The sequence below is a fragment of the Coffea arabica genome, chromosome 3e (assembly GCF_036785885.1).
Source record: "Coffea arabica cultivar ET-39 chromosome 3e, Coffea Arabica ET-39 HiFi, whole genome shotgun sequence".
NCBI lineage: Eukaryota > Viridiplantae > Streptophyta > Magnoliopsida > Gentianales > Rubiaceae > Coffea > Coffea arabica.
Window position 1 is genome coordinate 13,764,545 of NC_092315.1, and position 15,056 is coordinate 13,779,600.

The 15,056-nt window shown below is 37.6% G+C and overlaps 2 protein-coding genes across 2 annotated transcripts; both read left to right on the plus strand.

The window, feature by feature from the left end:
• Positions 1-128: 128 nt before the first annotated feature.
• LOC113736519 (uncharacterized) lies at positions 129-5,876 on the plus strand. Its single transcript, XM_027263538.2, has 7 exons — positions 129-715; positions 2,060-3,651; positions 3,737-4,690; positions 4,765-5,049; positions 5,129-5,173; positions 5,251-5,433; positions 5,518-5,876. Exons 2-7 carry the CDS (start codon positions 2,791-2,793, stop codon positions 5,629-5,631), a joined length of 2,442 nt encoding a protein of 813 aa, XP_027119339.1. The 5' UTR covers positions 129-715; positions 2,060-2,790; the 3' UTR covers positions 5,632-5,876.
• A 2,401-nt stretch (positions 5,877-8,277) lies between these two features.
• LOC113737378 (uncharacterized) lies at positions 8,278-9,960 on the plus strand. Its single transcript, XM_072083738.1, has 2 exons — positions 8,278-8,735; positions 8,886-9,960. The coding sequence occupies exons 1-2, from the start codon at positions 8,278-8,280 to the stop codon at positions 9,958-9,960; spliced, it is 1,533 nt and encodes a 510-aa protein (XP_071939839.1).
• The last annotated feature ends 5,096 nt before the right edge of the window (positions 9,961-15,056 follow it).

The following is a 15,056-nucleotide window of genomic DNA, read 5'->3' on the forward strand; positions in this document are numbered from 1 at the left end:
AAAAGTACGCTACAAGTAATCTAAAAATTAGTTTAATTTTTTTTAAAATTTTAAAAAATATCTCAAAATATATTCTAAAAACTCTTCTACTTTTAAATATTTTAAAATATTTTCTAAAAATATTCCAAAATATACTCTAAAAACTCTGCTACAGCAAAGTTTTTCAAAAATATTCCAAAAAACTAATTCAAACGGAATTTCGGGCTCATTTGGAGAAAAGAAAATTTATGTGTGCAACATGGAGATCACAACCCTATGTTCACCAAATGAGCTCTCAAATTTTTTTTTTTAACAAGAAATATAGGGTTGAAATAAGTAGCATCTAATATCTAATGGCTAATCATAGCCTTAACATTCAAAGCACGGAAATATGAGACCCATTTCATGGAAGACGCCAGCCAGCCAGAAGTGTCTCGTCCTTCGCTGCGGCTGGTGCTGTGCGAGCTCATAATCCTCCTGGCCCAACCGCGACGTATAGCAGACCCAGCTAAAACAGCGCCAGAGCCACAGGCGACACCTATGAGATAATTCACAGTAAACATCGCCAATTGCTTGTAGGGATGCATCGATCGGCCTTACGAGAGAGACCACAGAGATCTAATGCGAATAGAATCCAAGGGAACTCCGTGGAGAGAGGATGAAGTAGCAAAAAATCTTCCGTCTGGGAATTAGGGCTCCCTCCAACCCACTGATCCAAATGAGCTCTCAATTGAATGTTAGTATCGGGAACTCCTATTATGCCCTTATATTTTTTGTATTATTTATTTTTGTTACAGTTGCAGTTTTGGAATTAAATCGCGTAATTGTGTTTTAGAAATTTGTAAATTTCGATGGTTTTTTCTTTGGGGTTAAAATAAATTTTTGATGGTTACTTTGATGAAAAACTCATTTTCTAAATTAGTAGAATTAGCTATAGAGAAGAATTTTGCCAGATTAAGAATTGAAGTTTAGAATTTTTTTTATTATTCTAAGGTGATTATATTGTTTGGGAACTAGTTTTCAAACCGTCACTCTCAAAATTTCAATCGACCATTATGTTTATATTGTACCAAGAATTCCATGCCTTGGGTCTATAACATTTTACTATAATTTCAGGGAAATGTTGCTTGCACTCTTATTTTTGTTAATTACACTTCCACTATCATTTCAATCGTATAGTTTTCATTTATTAAAGGGTTAATCGCACTTTATCCCCTTTAAGTATAGGTCGTTTCTCACTTTACCCCCCAACGTTTGTTTTTCCTCAGTCTACCCCAAAAACTAACAGTCAACTCTAATTGACATAAACGGAATATTGAAAAGACAATAATATCCTTATGAAAACATTGAACAACCCAAAATACCCATATACGCTGGTTTATGAAATGCAAGTTTCCAAAATTACCCTGAAATAATGGAGGGAAATTTCCCTCCATCTGGCATGGGACAGAAAAAGAAAAAGAAATTAGGGAACAGAACAGACAAAGGTCCCCTTTTGACTATGTCGGGTCACTTTCTCTTCCTTTTTTTCTTTGTCGGGTTACTTTCTCTTCACTGGTGCCCGAAGCCTTAGCAAAACGTCCACTAACAAAATTGAAAATTCTGGTGCAATCTTGAATGAAAAAATGGGTAATCGATGTGGTTGTTAACAGACGGCAGAATTGAATTTGAAGATTGTGAAAGGAGATTATGAGAGCTTGGGCAGATCTATGAGGTTCGATTTTGCAATTTTTTCTCGATTTTAGAAATTTGTAATTGTTAATCAATTTTATTGCACAGAAACAATGGTATGGGTTTTTTTAATGACTGCATGGGCTTTAATATGTAGACAATTATTTGTTTGAAATCTGTTAGTGTGGTCCCTTAAAGTTCATAACAAGTCATTGTCGGGTTAGGATGGAAAACGATGGGTTTGTCTTTTTTAATTATTAATTTGCTGGATTTTTTGTTTATTTGGATGGTTATATGTTGGCTGTTAGATAGACAAACTAGGATTTTTTATTTTTGTGGGACAATAAAAGATACTTGCTCTGTATTACCTGTGCATGCACTAAAAACAATTACCTTTGTGTGATTACAGAAGAATGGACTTCAAAACCTATGTTTTAGAGGTTCACTACGGAGGCCATTTTGCCTATGTCCCAAATTTACAGTATGTGGGGGGAGAAGTTGCTAATTTTGATGATGTTGACCCTGATTTGATGTCAATTTTTGAGTTAAGAGATGCTTTTAAAGATGCTGGAATATCACATGAAACAGAGGTGTACTATAGGGTTAGGAATCTTGACTTTAAGGTTGGTCTTAAACTGTTAAACAGTGACCAGATTGTTATAGAAATGTTTGAGGTAAATAGAACTCAAAACATCATACAACTTTATGTTGGTGAGATCCCTGAAGAAGATTTGCATGCTGATAGAACTGTTGCAGAGGATAATATTGAGGTTAATGGAAAACAAAATCTAAATCCTAATGCTGATCAACCCCAAAATGATGAGGCCGAAAGTGATGCTTCAGATCCTTCACAAGAAGGTGATAGGGATGGTTGTAGGGAAGTTGAATATGACTCTGACTTTGATTTTTTCCTAGATGGGGATGATTTAAATGACGCATGTGACCCTATAGATGATGTAGAGGGATGGTGGTGAAGTAGATTGTCACCTAAAACAGACTGATTATGCTAAGTATGTGGCACTGATTAGTGAAGAATATAATGCATACCTTAACTCCAAAGGTCATGGAAAACTGGTCGATGATGAAGATGTTAGTGATGATGAAATACTTAAACCAGTTTATGATTCAAATGATGAAGGCATGGAGCATGAATTTCCTGAGTTTAACATGGAAAGGGATCTAAAAAATCCTGAATTGACTATAGGCAGAATTTTTAGCAATATTTATGATTTTAGAGCTGCAGTTAGAATGTATTCAATTTTGAATGGATTTGAAGTTACCTTCACTAAGAATGACAAAGATAAAGCTGTGGTTATATGTTCAAATAAATGTGGATGGAGAATATATGCTAGTGGCTATAATGGAAGCAAAGTTACACTTCAAGTGAAGTCCATTAAAGGCGTACCTCATAGATGTCCATGGTCTTTCAAGAACAAGAGTGCAAATTCTAGGTGGCTGTCTAGGATGTTTATGGAGGACATTGCTGACCATCCGGATATGAAAGTAAAAGGGTTCAAGAAGAGCATAAAAAGGAAGTATAACCTGAACTGTACAAACTCTCAAATGTATAGAGCAAGAGAGAAAGCAGAGGAAGCAGTGAAAGGGTCATGTGCAAAGCAGTATGCAAGATTAAGAGACTATTGTGCTACACTTTTACAAAGAAATCCAGGTTCAGTGGCATTTATTGTAACTGAAAAGTCCAATATTTGTAAAAGTCCAATCTTCAAGAGAATGTTTGTGATGTTTACTGCACAAAAAGAAGGTTTTGTAAATGCATGTAGGCCTGTAATAGGACTGGATGCATGTCACCTTAAGGGGATCATGGGAGGACAGCTTATGTCTGCAATTGGTAGGGATGCTAATAACCAGATGTTCCCAATTGCTATGGCACTTGTTGAATCTGAATGCAAAGATAGTTGGGGGTGGTTTTTGGACAGCCTTACTGATGCCATTGGCACTCCAATTGAAAGGGGTTGGGTGTTTCTATCAGATAGACAAAAGGTCAGCACCACTACAATCTGATTTACTTTCCTTTATTCCTCACTCACTCCTTTCACTAATTCTGTTATTTATGTTTTTATGTCAGGGATTAATTGATTGCATTGAGAATAAGTATCCTGGAGTGGAGCATCGATTCTGTGTTAGACACATGTATGCTAATTTCAAACTGAAATTCAAGGATAAGCACCTAAGAGATTTAATGTGGGGGGCAGCCAGGGCTTATTTACCCTGTCATTATGAAAGCAAAATGAGAGAGTTACATTTAGTAGCCCCAGAAGCACATGCATGGCTTAGTTCCATACCAACTAACCTATGGGCCAGACACACCTTTTCTCCAAGGACAAAATGTGACCTTTTAAGTAATAATATATGTGAGAGCTTCAATCAATACATTAAGGATGCTAGGGAAGAGCCTATTTTGACTATGTTTGAGGCCATTCGAAGACAGATTATGTGCAGATTTCAAGAAAAAAGAGACTGGATTCAGAAGGTGAAGTCTCATATTTGTCCGAGGATCTGTCAGAAAATTGAAGAGAGGAAAAAACAGGTAGCTCAGTTTGATGCACTTGTGTCTACAAGAGAGGTGTATGAGGTGACTGGTATAGTAGGAACTTTTGCTGTTAATGCAGTTCAAAGGTCTTGCACATGTAATGAGTGGGATATGACAGGAATTCCATGTGTCCATGCATGTGCTGGACTTGTGCAAGACAACAAAGATCCATATGCATATGTTGATAATTGCTACTCAGTAGAAACATATGTAAAGGCATATGCTGGTGTTGTTATGCCTATGCCAGACCAAACAAATTGGGTGAATGTTAGCAGTGATACATTACTCCCACCTCGTAGGAAGATAGCTCCAGGCAGGCCTAAGAAAGTTAGAAAAAAGGCTCCATTGGAGGACTTACATGTTGGAAAACTATCTAAAGTAGGGCTGCCAATTCACTGCAGTCATTGTGGTCATACTGACCACAATGCCAGAAGTTGCAAGGTCACTGGTTGTTCATTTGTGAGGCAAAGAAAATCAGTGACTGCACAGGTAACTTCAATCAATATATGTTGCTTGGCTTTTTTCTATCTACATCTGACTGTCATTTTTTGATGTATTGCAAGATGCAAGGGCCTACTAAACGAGGAAGAGGAGCTGGTAGAGGCCACTCTACAAATGCTGATGCTGCTGTTGAGAGAAATACTGATGCTGATGTTGTGCAAAATGCTGATGTGACTAAATCTACAACTGCAAGAGGCCCAACTAGAGCTAAAATGAGAGGTAGAGGTAGGGGCAGGGGTAAGGGTAGGGGTTCAGACCATAACAATGGGCCACTATGTGGCATTGGACTTTGGAATGGTCAAGGGATATCAACAAGTAAAACATATATCCCATTTGAGTCTAGCATGGTGAGTTCCTTTTGTATTTGTATGTAACTAATTTAATTTTAGACACTTGCAATGATTAAAAACTACCTTTATTATGCAGATTCCAAGTACTTCAAAGACTGGCCAGCCCCCTCCAATCCAACTGGTAAGCCTACATTTTAAAACTCTGCATGCATGGCCATTTTATACGTGCTCACTTATTGTTTCCTATTGATGATACAGTGGACAAGAACACCTACATCTGGTGCCAATTTGAGTTCAACTACTGTTGTTGCTCCCACCAGCGTACCATGTACAAGTTCAAAAGCAACCACTTCAGTAACAACTAAAAGACCAAGAACCAAGTTGGGTGATGCTAAAACTGGAAGTTCTAAAACCAATTCAGGTGCTACTAAAACTGGAATGGTGAGTTCAAGTCTTTTGGCTATGTTTACATGCTACCACCCCTAGTAGTAGTTTGATGCACTAAGATGCCCCTCATCCATGTAGGTTCAAACCAAGAGTATTAGATTTGGAGATGCTGTGTTTTCTACCCAAGGATCTTCAACTGCTGCAACTGGACGTTCAACAGTTATGCGCACACCTGAATGTGTTTTGATGTGAAATGGTGTTGCTGTTGCTATTTTTGTCATTACTAGTATTTGAAGTTACCTTTGCAGCAATGTTAGAAATGCTGATGTTGTTTTTCTTTTCCCATTATTTGGACATGTTCTAGAATCATGTTTTGGCTGGGTTCTACTAAAATGGCCTTTGTTTGGGTGGCCATGCAGACACATGCTAAGATGTAATCTGATGTGTAAAATACTTTTAACTTAATATAACTTTCTTTCATACATATTTGCTTACAACTATGGTAGATAAAGCAGATTTTTGTTACTTTTTGGTTCTGAAATAGAGTACATATACAAAATGCTAGCAATCAGAAATGTAATGGCTAGTGTTTTTCTCCATGATGAAAATCGAGCAGCTTTGACCATCATGTATTGTTGCTGTAGCTGTTGGTTTTCAACTTGTAAGACGCAGACTTCTGTTTTTAAGGCTTCATATCTGCTTTTCAATTTCTCATGCTCATTTGCCAATTTTTCATGCTTCCTTTGCAAGTACATTAGTTTCTCCTTTTGCTCCAGCAATCTAGATTGCAGCACTGCACTTACTTCTTTTGTTTGGCTACATACTTCAGGATCTACCCATTCAAAGTGCCCACATGCGTGTCGGTTCTAAATTAAAAAAATAATTAGTTGTTTAAACTCTTTCTAACTAATTCAGGTATAGAGCAAAATTAAAGACAATATTAACAAATTATTAATGAAAAATTCTTACATTGTAATTTGAGCAGCCGTAAAATCTTCTTCCCGGATTTTCAAGTGTCCAAGACGTGCACAATGGTGCCTCTTTACCACATCTACACATTTTTTGGGGTGATCTTCCAACATCATTTGAAGCACTTTGTGACATTTTATGATGCTTTTGGTTGACAAAGAGAAATTTTAGGAACTTTGGAGAGAAATTTTAGAAACTTTGGAACCTTTGAGAATGTATGAGAAAAATTGGGTGCAAAATACCTCCTTTTATAAAACCCAACCAACGGCTAAAACCAACCAACCAACGGCTCTTTGAGGGAAAAGGTAGGCTAAAAGCATCAGACACCATTGAGGGGCATTGTTGTCTGCTAAAACCAACGGCCCTTTTCGTACGGTAAATTCGAAATCTTAAAGTTTTTAACGGTGCAATTGCTGACGGAAGGGGTAAACTGAGGAAAAACAAACGTTGGGGGGTAAAGTGAGAAACGGCCTATACTTAAATGGGATAAAGTGCGATTAACCCTTTATTAAACTATATGATGGAACAAATGATGGGATTGCAAATAACAAAAAATGGAGCGCAAATAACATTTCCTAATTTTAACCTCTTTCATGACCTCTGCCTTTCAACAGTAAATAATAAACACACACACAGAATCTAAGGCAATTCCACAGGTTTACCCAAAAGGCAATTGCTGACTTCTGGATAAATCCTGAGCACCTTAAATCCTACACACACATACTTATACCACCGATGTGGGAACAAGCTTATGGGGAGAAAGGGAAGTGGGGAGGCTTAAGAGCCTTGAAGAAGAACTAACCACATACCAATAACACCTCTCTGGTCTTGCTTGTCTTTCATGACCTCTACCCTATAAGGCAAAAGATTGTACTAGCATTCATAAATTGCTGCAAGAAATCCCATGCCTTGGACCTCAACTTCAATTCCAGAGACTTAAGTCTTCAACTTTCCTTTATCACATATATTTTCTACTTTCTACCCCACAAGACAAAAATTCTATTCTCTATATGTTTGGTTTTTTCCTCTCATGCAACTCCTCCGAGATGCAGCTGCTTTTAAGACATTTCTGGCATGATAATATCTAAACAAACTTGACAGCCATTAATATCTTGATACACAGCAGAAGGGGCCACCTAATAAGAGCAAAATTGCCCCCACGGGTTGATCCAGTGGTAGTAGCGGTCCCTTGGAATACAAAGGTCTTGAGATCGAACCTGTTCGGTTAAATACCTTGTGACTTGTCCAGAAAAACTGTACTTGGAGCCGCAGCGTTCCCTCTAGTTTAATGTGTCGGCTAGGGTTCAAAGGACTCGGGTTGGAACATATTCTGGGTTACAAAAAATAATAATAATAATAATAATAAGAGCAAAATTGTCAAGATAAACTCATAACATCTATTAATGTACTATTACCAAAAAGATTAGGTCATAGGTGGTCCTGGATTTGGCTCCAATTTTCCTTTTTGGTTTCTTTTGTTTCTTCCTTTTTATAATTTTTTAAAATGCAATCTTTTTCACTAATATATTGTGTTGAAGATATGTGATCTGATATTATGGAAAGATTTGATAATATAAATATTAGGAAAGATTTGATTATAGTATCATATATTAATTAGGTATCATATGATTATAGTATCATATATTAATTAGGTAATAGTATGATTATAGTATCATATGATTATAGTATCCACTTGTGTATATATATATTTGTATATTGTGTAGTCCAAAGTGAAATAGAAGAAAAGTATTTTTTCTCTCCATTTTTTTTAGTTTACATGGTATCAGAGCCCGTCTAGGGTTCTGGGAAAAATACCACCTTTGCTTCTTGTCAATTCCAGCCTTAATTGCTGGTTCCTTTCTTATTCTCTCCAGCCTTCATTGCTGTTCCTGTTACTATACATTTTTTTTCCCCCCCTCCTATTCAATCATGGCGGATGCTACATCCTCAACGCGGCAATTGTCTTCAACTATGGAAGAAGAACAAAGTACACGGAACACAACAGAGCTTCAAAACATCCAGGCAGCATATAGACTAAATGGAAAAAATTATTTGAAGTGGTCTCAATTGGTTCGAACATTCCTGAAAGGAAAAGGAAAGTTGAGTCATCTATTGGAAATAGCACCGGATAGTGAAACGGCGGGGTTTGAAGCATGGGAACAAGAGGATTCAATGATCATGTCTTGGTTATGGAATTCCATGATTCCTGAAATCAGCGATACATGTATGTTTCTTCCTACAGCAAAGGCAATTTGGGATGCCCTTCATCAGACATATTCCAAGGTTAATGATGCAGCTCTTATCTATGACATCAAGACAAAGACAACTGGAGCAAAACAAGGAACAAAAACAGTGACGGAGTATGCCAATTTTCTGCAAAACCAGTGGTAGGAACTGGATTATTACAGGGCACTTGCTTTGAACTGTAGCAAATGTGCAGTGTTTATCAAGAAGTTCATAGAAAGGGATCGAGTTTATGATTTTTTGGCTGGCCTAAACTCTGAATTCGATCTTGTACGAATTCAAATTCTGGGCAGGCCAGAGTTTCCTTCTTTAACAGAAGCAATATCCCAAGTACGTGGAGAAGAAAGTCGCAGGGGTATTATGTTAGAGCTACCTTCAATAGAAAATTCAGCCCTTTTAAGTTCCAAATCTCAGCGGTTGGTACTGAACAAGGTTGCTGCGGACAAGACCAATCAAACAAGTGGGCAAAAGAATCGCGAGGAGTTGTGGTGCACATACTGCAAGAAACCACGACACACCATAGATCAATGCTGGAAACTACATGGGAAACCACCCACTCGTGAATGGGGACAAAAAGGTGGCCAGCAAAGGCAGGCTCATATGTCGGTTCAAGATCCAACTCAAGTGATTGGAGGGTTTAGTATGGAGGAAATTGAGAAGCTTAAAAGTATGTTAGAGACAGTTGACAAACCAGCAACTAACAATTCTCAATCAAGGAATCCGGGTATGTGTTCATTGACACTTTCAGGTAAGGCTCTAGTCTCTTTTGCATTTAGTGTTTTAGGCAATGAGCTTAGGAATGTCTGGATTCTTGACTCTGGTGCTACGGACCATATGACTCATATTTCAAATAAATTCAAAACCTATAATCCCTGTCCTAGCAATAGAAAGATTGTTGTTGCAGATGGTACTACAACCACTGTGGCAGGTATCGGAGATGTCCAAGTTACTCCAAATTTGATTCTTAAAAATGTTCTTCATGTTCCTCGATTATCTACAAATTTGGTTTCTGTAAAAAAACTTGCCAAGGATCTAGCTGGCTCTGTTATATTTGATGAATCCTGTTGTGACTTTCAGGACCGGGGCTCGGGGAAGAGGATTGGACTAGCTAAGGAGCATGATAGACTCTATTACTTGGATACATCAAGTCAACCAGAATTTAGTAAATCTGCCCTGTCCACATTGTCTTCACCCTCCAATAAAGATGTCATCTGGTTACATCATAGACGTCTAGGTCATGTGTCTTTTTCTGCATTAAAAATAATGTTTCCTTCCTTGTTCAAGGGATTTGATGTTCAGTCTTTTCATTGTGATATTTGCGAGTATGCTAAACACACTTGTGTCCCATTTCCTATCAGTAATAAATGATCGTCTTCTCCTTTCTTTTTAATCCATAGTGATATTTGGGGGCCATCAACTATTCCAAACATCTCAGGGTCTAAGTGGTTTGTCACATTTATCGATGACTGCACAAGAGTCTCTTGGATCTATTTACTCAAAAATAAGTCTGATTTGAGTTATATTTTCCCTGTTTTTCATGCAATGATTCAAAATCAATTTGGCACCAAGATAAAACACTTTCGTTCAGATAATGCTCGTGATTATTTCAATCAAACCTTGAGTCAGTTTTTCCAAAAAGAAGGAATCATACATGAATCATCCTGTATTGCCACTCCACAACAAAATGGAGTGGCAGAACGGAAAAACCGACATCTTCTTGAGTGCACTAGTGCCTTACTGTTTGAACAAAGTGTGCCAAAAGCATATTGGGGAGAAACTGTACTCACATCAGCTTATGTCATAAATAGAATTCCTTCCAAGGTCTTGGGGTTTCAAAGTCCACTAGAGAACCTATCCAAATTTTACCCCGATATTCGATCTTCCTTTAATCTCACTCCTCGAGTTTTTGGATGTACTTCCTTTGTTCATGTCCATAGTCATAACCGTGGGAAGTTAGATCCTCGTGCTCTTAAGTGTGTCTTCGTGGGGTACTCATCTACTCAAAAGGGTTACAAATGTTATCATCCACCTACTAGAAAACTCTATGTCTCGGCAGATGTTACATTTGTTGAAAATAAGCCCTATTTCATCACTCCTTATCTTCAGGGGGAGTTAGATACACTTGAAGATAAGGAGTTAAAATTTCCCTCCTTAGAGTTGACCACATCTGAGTCATCCAAATCTGAATTCCAAGAGTCAATTCTTCAATCTGATGTGGTAGAAGAAAAAAAGGAAGACCGTAAAATCTTTGACTGGTTCCGGTTTGACCAAGTGTATACAAGGAAAGGAGATCCCATCGTGGTTACAAGGCAAGAACAATCCTCTAAACCAAGCTCCGGGAATGAGGTAACAATGAGTGAATCAAATCTGAATTCTACACCACCGACCGACCATTCTTCCAGCTCTAAATCACCTTGTCCTGAGCTTCTTAGCCTTGACCAGGACCTACATCTACCTATTGCTGTAAGGAAAAAACCCCGAGAATGCACCAAAAGACCCCTATATCCATTGTCTCACTTTGTGTCTTTTGAGAAGTTTTCCCCGAGCCATCAAAGCTTCCTTTCCACCTTAAATACAGTCTCTATTCCTAGCTCATTGTCTGAAGCATTATCAAAGAAAGAATGGAGACTTGCTATAGAAGTAGAAATGGATGCATTAGAGAAGAATGGGACCTGGGAATTAGTTGATTTACCAAAGAACAAGAAAGTAGTGGGCTGTAAATGGGTGTATGCAGTAAAGTTTAAAGCAGATGGGTCCCTAGAACGCTACAAGGCAAGGTTAGTCGCGAAAGGATACACACAGACATATGGAGTAGATTATCGGGAAACATTTGCTCCAGTAGCAAAGATGAATACAGTGAGAATTCTGCTATCCTTGGCTGTTAATTTTGATTGGGAATTACAGCAATACGATGTGAAGAATGCTTTTCTTCATGGAGAGTTAGAAGAGGAGATTTATATGAGCATTCCACCGGGATTCAGTGGGGTTGACAAGAACAAGGTTTGTCGGTTAAAAAAGGCATTATATGGGCTGAAACAATCCCCACGTGCTTGGTTTGGACGATTTGCCAAGGTAATGATAGCTAATGGTTACAAGCAAAGTCAAGGAGATCATACCCTGTTCATCAAGCATTCAGCCTTGGGGGGAGTTACTGTTTTGATTGTATACGTAGATGACATCATAGTGACAGGAAACGATGAAGTAGAGAAGAAAACTTTGAAGTGGTGCCTAGCCAAGGAATTTGAAATAAAGGATTTAGGAAAATTGAAGTATTTTCTGGGAATTGAAGTGGCTCGATCAAGGCAGGGAATTTTTATTTCTCAACAGAAGTATGTTATGGACCTGCTCAAGGAAACAGGCATGACAGCAAGCAAACCAGTTGGAACTCCCATTGAGCAGAATCACAAATTAAGTGAGGCTCATGGAGATACAGCTGTGGACAGAGAGATGTACCAAAGACTTGTTGGAAAACTCATTTATCTCGCACATACTAGGCCAGATATAGCTTACTCAGTCAGTGTTATTAGTCAGTTTATGCATGATCCTAGAGCAGTTCATCTACAAGCAGTTTATCGAGTGCTTCATTACTTAAAGGCACATCCAGGGAAGGGAATTTTATTCAAAAAGGGTCCTGAAATTGATCTGGCAGTTTACACAGATGCAGACTTTGCAGGGTCTCCAGTTGACAGGCGATCAACTTCAGGATATTGTACATTTCTTGGAGGAAACTTAATATCCTGGAGAAGCAAGAAACAAAGTGTGGTAGCAAGGTCAAGTGCTGAAGCAGAGTTCAGGGCTATGGCAGCAGGGGTATGTGAATTATTGTGGGTTAAAATTATCCTAGAAGACTTGAGGATTCAATGGAGCAAACCGATGAAGCTATATTGTGATAACAAATCTGCTATAAGTATAGCTCACAACCCAGTGCAACATGATCGGACGAAGCACATAGAGATAGACAGGCACTTTATTAAAGAGAAGCTAGAAAGTGGACTGATTTGTACTCCATATGTTCCGACAGGACTTCAACTTGCAGATGTGATGACAAAGGGACTGTGTAGCAACATGTTTCATGAAAGTGTTGTCAAGCTGGGAATGGAAGATTTATATTCACCAGCTTGAGGGGGAGTGTTGAAGATATGTGATCTGATATTATGGAAAGATTTGATAATATAAATATTAGGAAAGATTTGATTATAGTATCATATATTAATTAGGTATCATATGATTATAGTATCATATATTAATTAGGTAATAGTATGATTATAGTATCATATGATTATAGTATCCACTTGTGTATATATATATTTGTATATTGTGTAGTCCAAAGTGAAATAGAAGAAAAGTATTTTTTCTCTCCATTTTTCTTAGTTTACATATTGTTGTCAATTAATAGGAATTAACCTCGAATACCACAACAAGGTAAGCAGTGTTACTTTTTGTCCTTGACTGTTTCTGCAACAGAAACTTTAGACAACTTTTAATTTGTTTTTTCCTACACACATGATTACGAAAATCGTTATTAGACTAAACCAAATACACACATGTTTTTTCATGGATTTAGGGTTAATATTGTGCACTTTATGACTTTCATTGTGTAGCAGTGGCATGAAAGAAGTGGAATAAATTATAATGAAATTTAAGTGGCTTGCTCTTTCCAATTAAGTTAGTTGAAAGGTTCTTCGTGAGATCTTCTTCCCTTGAACCATTGTAATTCGCTGAGACTAATAGAGTAACAGTTGCATCTCAATTTTTTTCTAGGTCCCTTCTTTTCTTCTTCCTCTTTACTTTTGATGAGATTGATTTTACTTGCTGCAAATGAAACGGCAATTAAAAACGTTTTGTCCTTCCTGATTGTTCTCCATCTGCATCTTTCTAACATCTTTTCTTTGCCTTTCATTGGATAAGCTCACTAAATAAGCCATAAACATTATCTTTTCAATATCTGGAGCAATATTCCTTGGTGGTATCAGGTTCTCCAGTTTTCCATGACTGCAGGTCACTCTTTCATTAATGCACGTATTGATGGCTATCGTGTTTGTGGAGATCATTGTACATACCTGTTTTGCAGAAACTTCATTTTCCCACCTGAATGCTTCCTATTATGTGCACAACTCCTAGACGTTGAGGATGGACAGATACACTGACCCTTTCTTGCTAATATGCTGCTGACTCTTCACTCCTCCTTAGGCAGAAGAATTCTCTTCGCGCAAGCAGAAGCTTGCTAGCCAAGGTCCTGCAATGATAGAAGCTCGTCACAGTTCTCAGATAAGTGTGATATATAACCTGGAGGAATAAGTAGACTACACACCAATGCTGTTCTCTTACTGTTAGATCTTGTGATTAGTTTATTCAATACCTCTTTTGAAGTTCAGTCTTGTCTTTGATAGCAACAAATTAACTTCTCAAGGCGTTCCAGGATTCAGAAGATGTATAGTTTCTATGCTCTTCTAGGATAATGGGCTTGGAAAATGCATTCTGCGGTTAATATCATTGACAAGAACATTTTAGTGAATTCATGTTCTCAAAGCACATGCACCTTCTTCCTTTTCTAAATTTTAATCATGGAAGTAGGAAAATATGCTATGATCTGATTTTATCAGGTTAATAATGGCATCTCAAGTTGTTCACGTAAAAGGGCTTTCTAAAATTCTCCAGCATGAGAACATTTTAGATGCACTTGTGGGCTAATAACGAAGTTGTTTGCAGCCCTAAAATTGGAGCTGTACTTAGTTTTCCAGAGAGGAGGATATTCCTCTGAATTGGTGGAAAGTAATGAAATTTTAGTCGAGTTCGCCAATGATGCCATCAAAATCGATGCTGCTAAATTTTTGCCGCAGTTTGCAAGTATAGAGAGCAGAGGTAGTAGATAGTAGTAGAGAGGAGTTTTGTGTAGTTGAATGAAATTGATTTTTTTTCTTTTTTGATAAATAAAGATGCATTAAAATAAAGTGAATTCTACGGAGTAATAGTTTTTTTTTTTTTTGATAGAACACGGAGTAATAGTTAAGTACAGTGGTGACGTCGTTTAAATCTTGCAAAAGTAAGTTGAATGAAATTGATAAGAGACGGGTGCTATGGACTCGTGTGTTTGGATTGAGACTGGGGTGGTACGATAACTTTATGCAAACAAGTCTCAATCAAAACACAGGAGTCCATACCACCCGCCTCTTATCAATTTCTTCTATCAATAAAAAAAAAAAAAACTAAAACTATTACTCCGTAGAATTCACTTTATTTTAATGCATCTTTATTTACCAAAAAAGAAAAAAAATCAATTTCATTCAACTACACAAAGCTCCTCTCTACTACTTTCTACTACCTCTGCTCTTTATACTTGCAAACTGCGGCAAAAATTTAGCAGCATCGATTTTGATGGCATCATTGACGAACTCGACTAAAATTTCATTACTTTCCACCAATTCGGAGGAATATCCTCCTCTCTGGAAAACTAAGTACAGCAA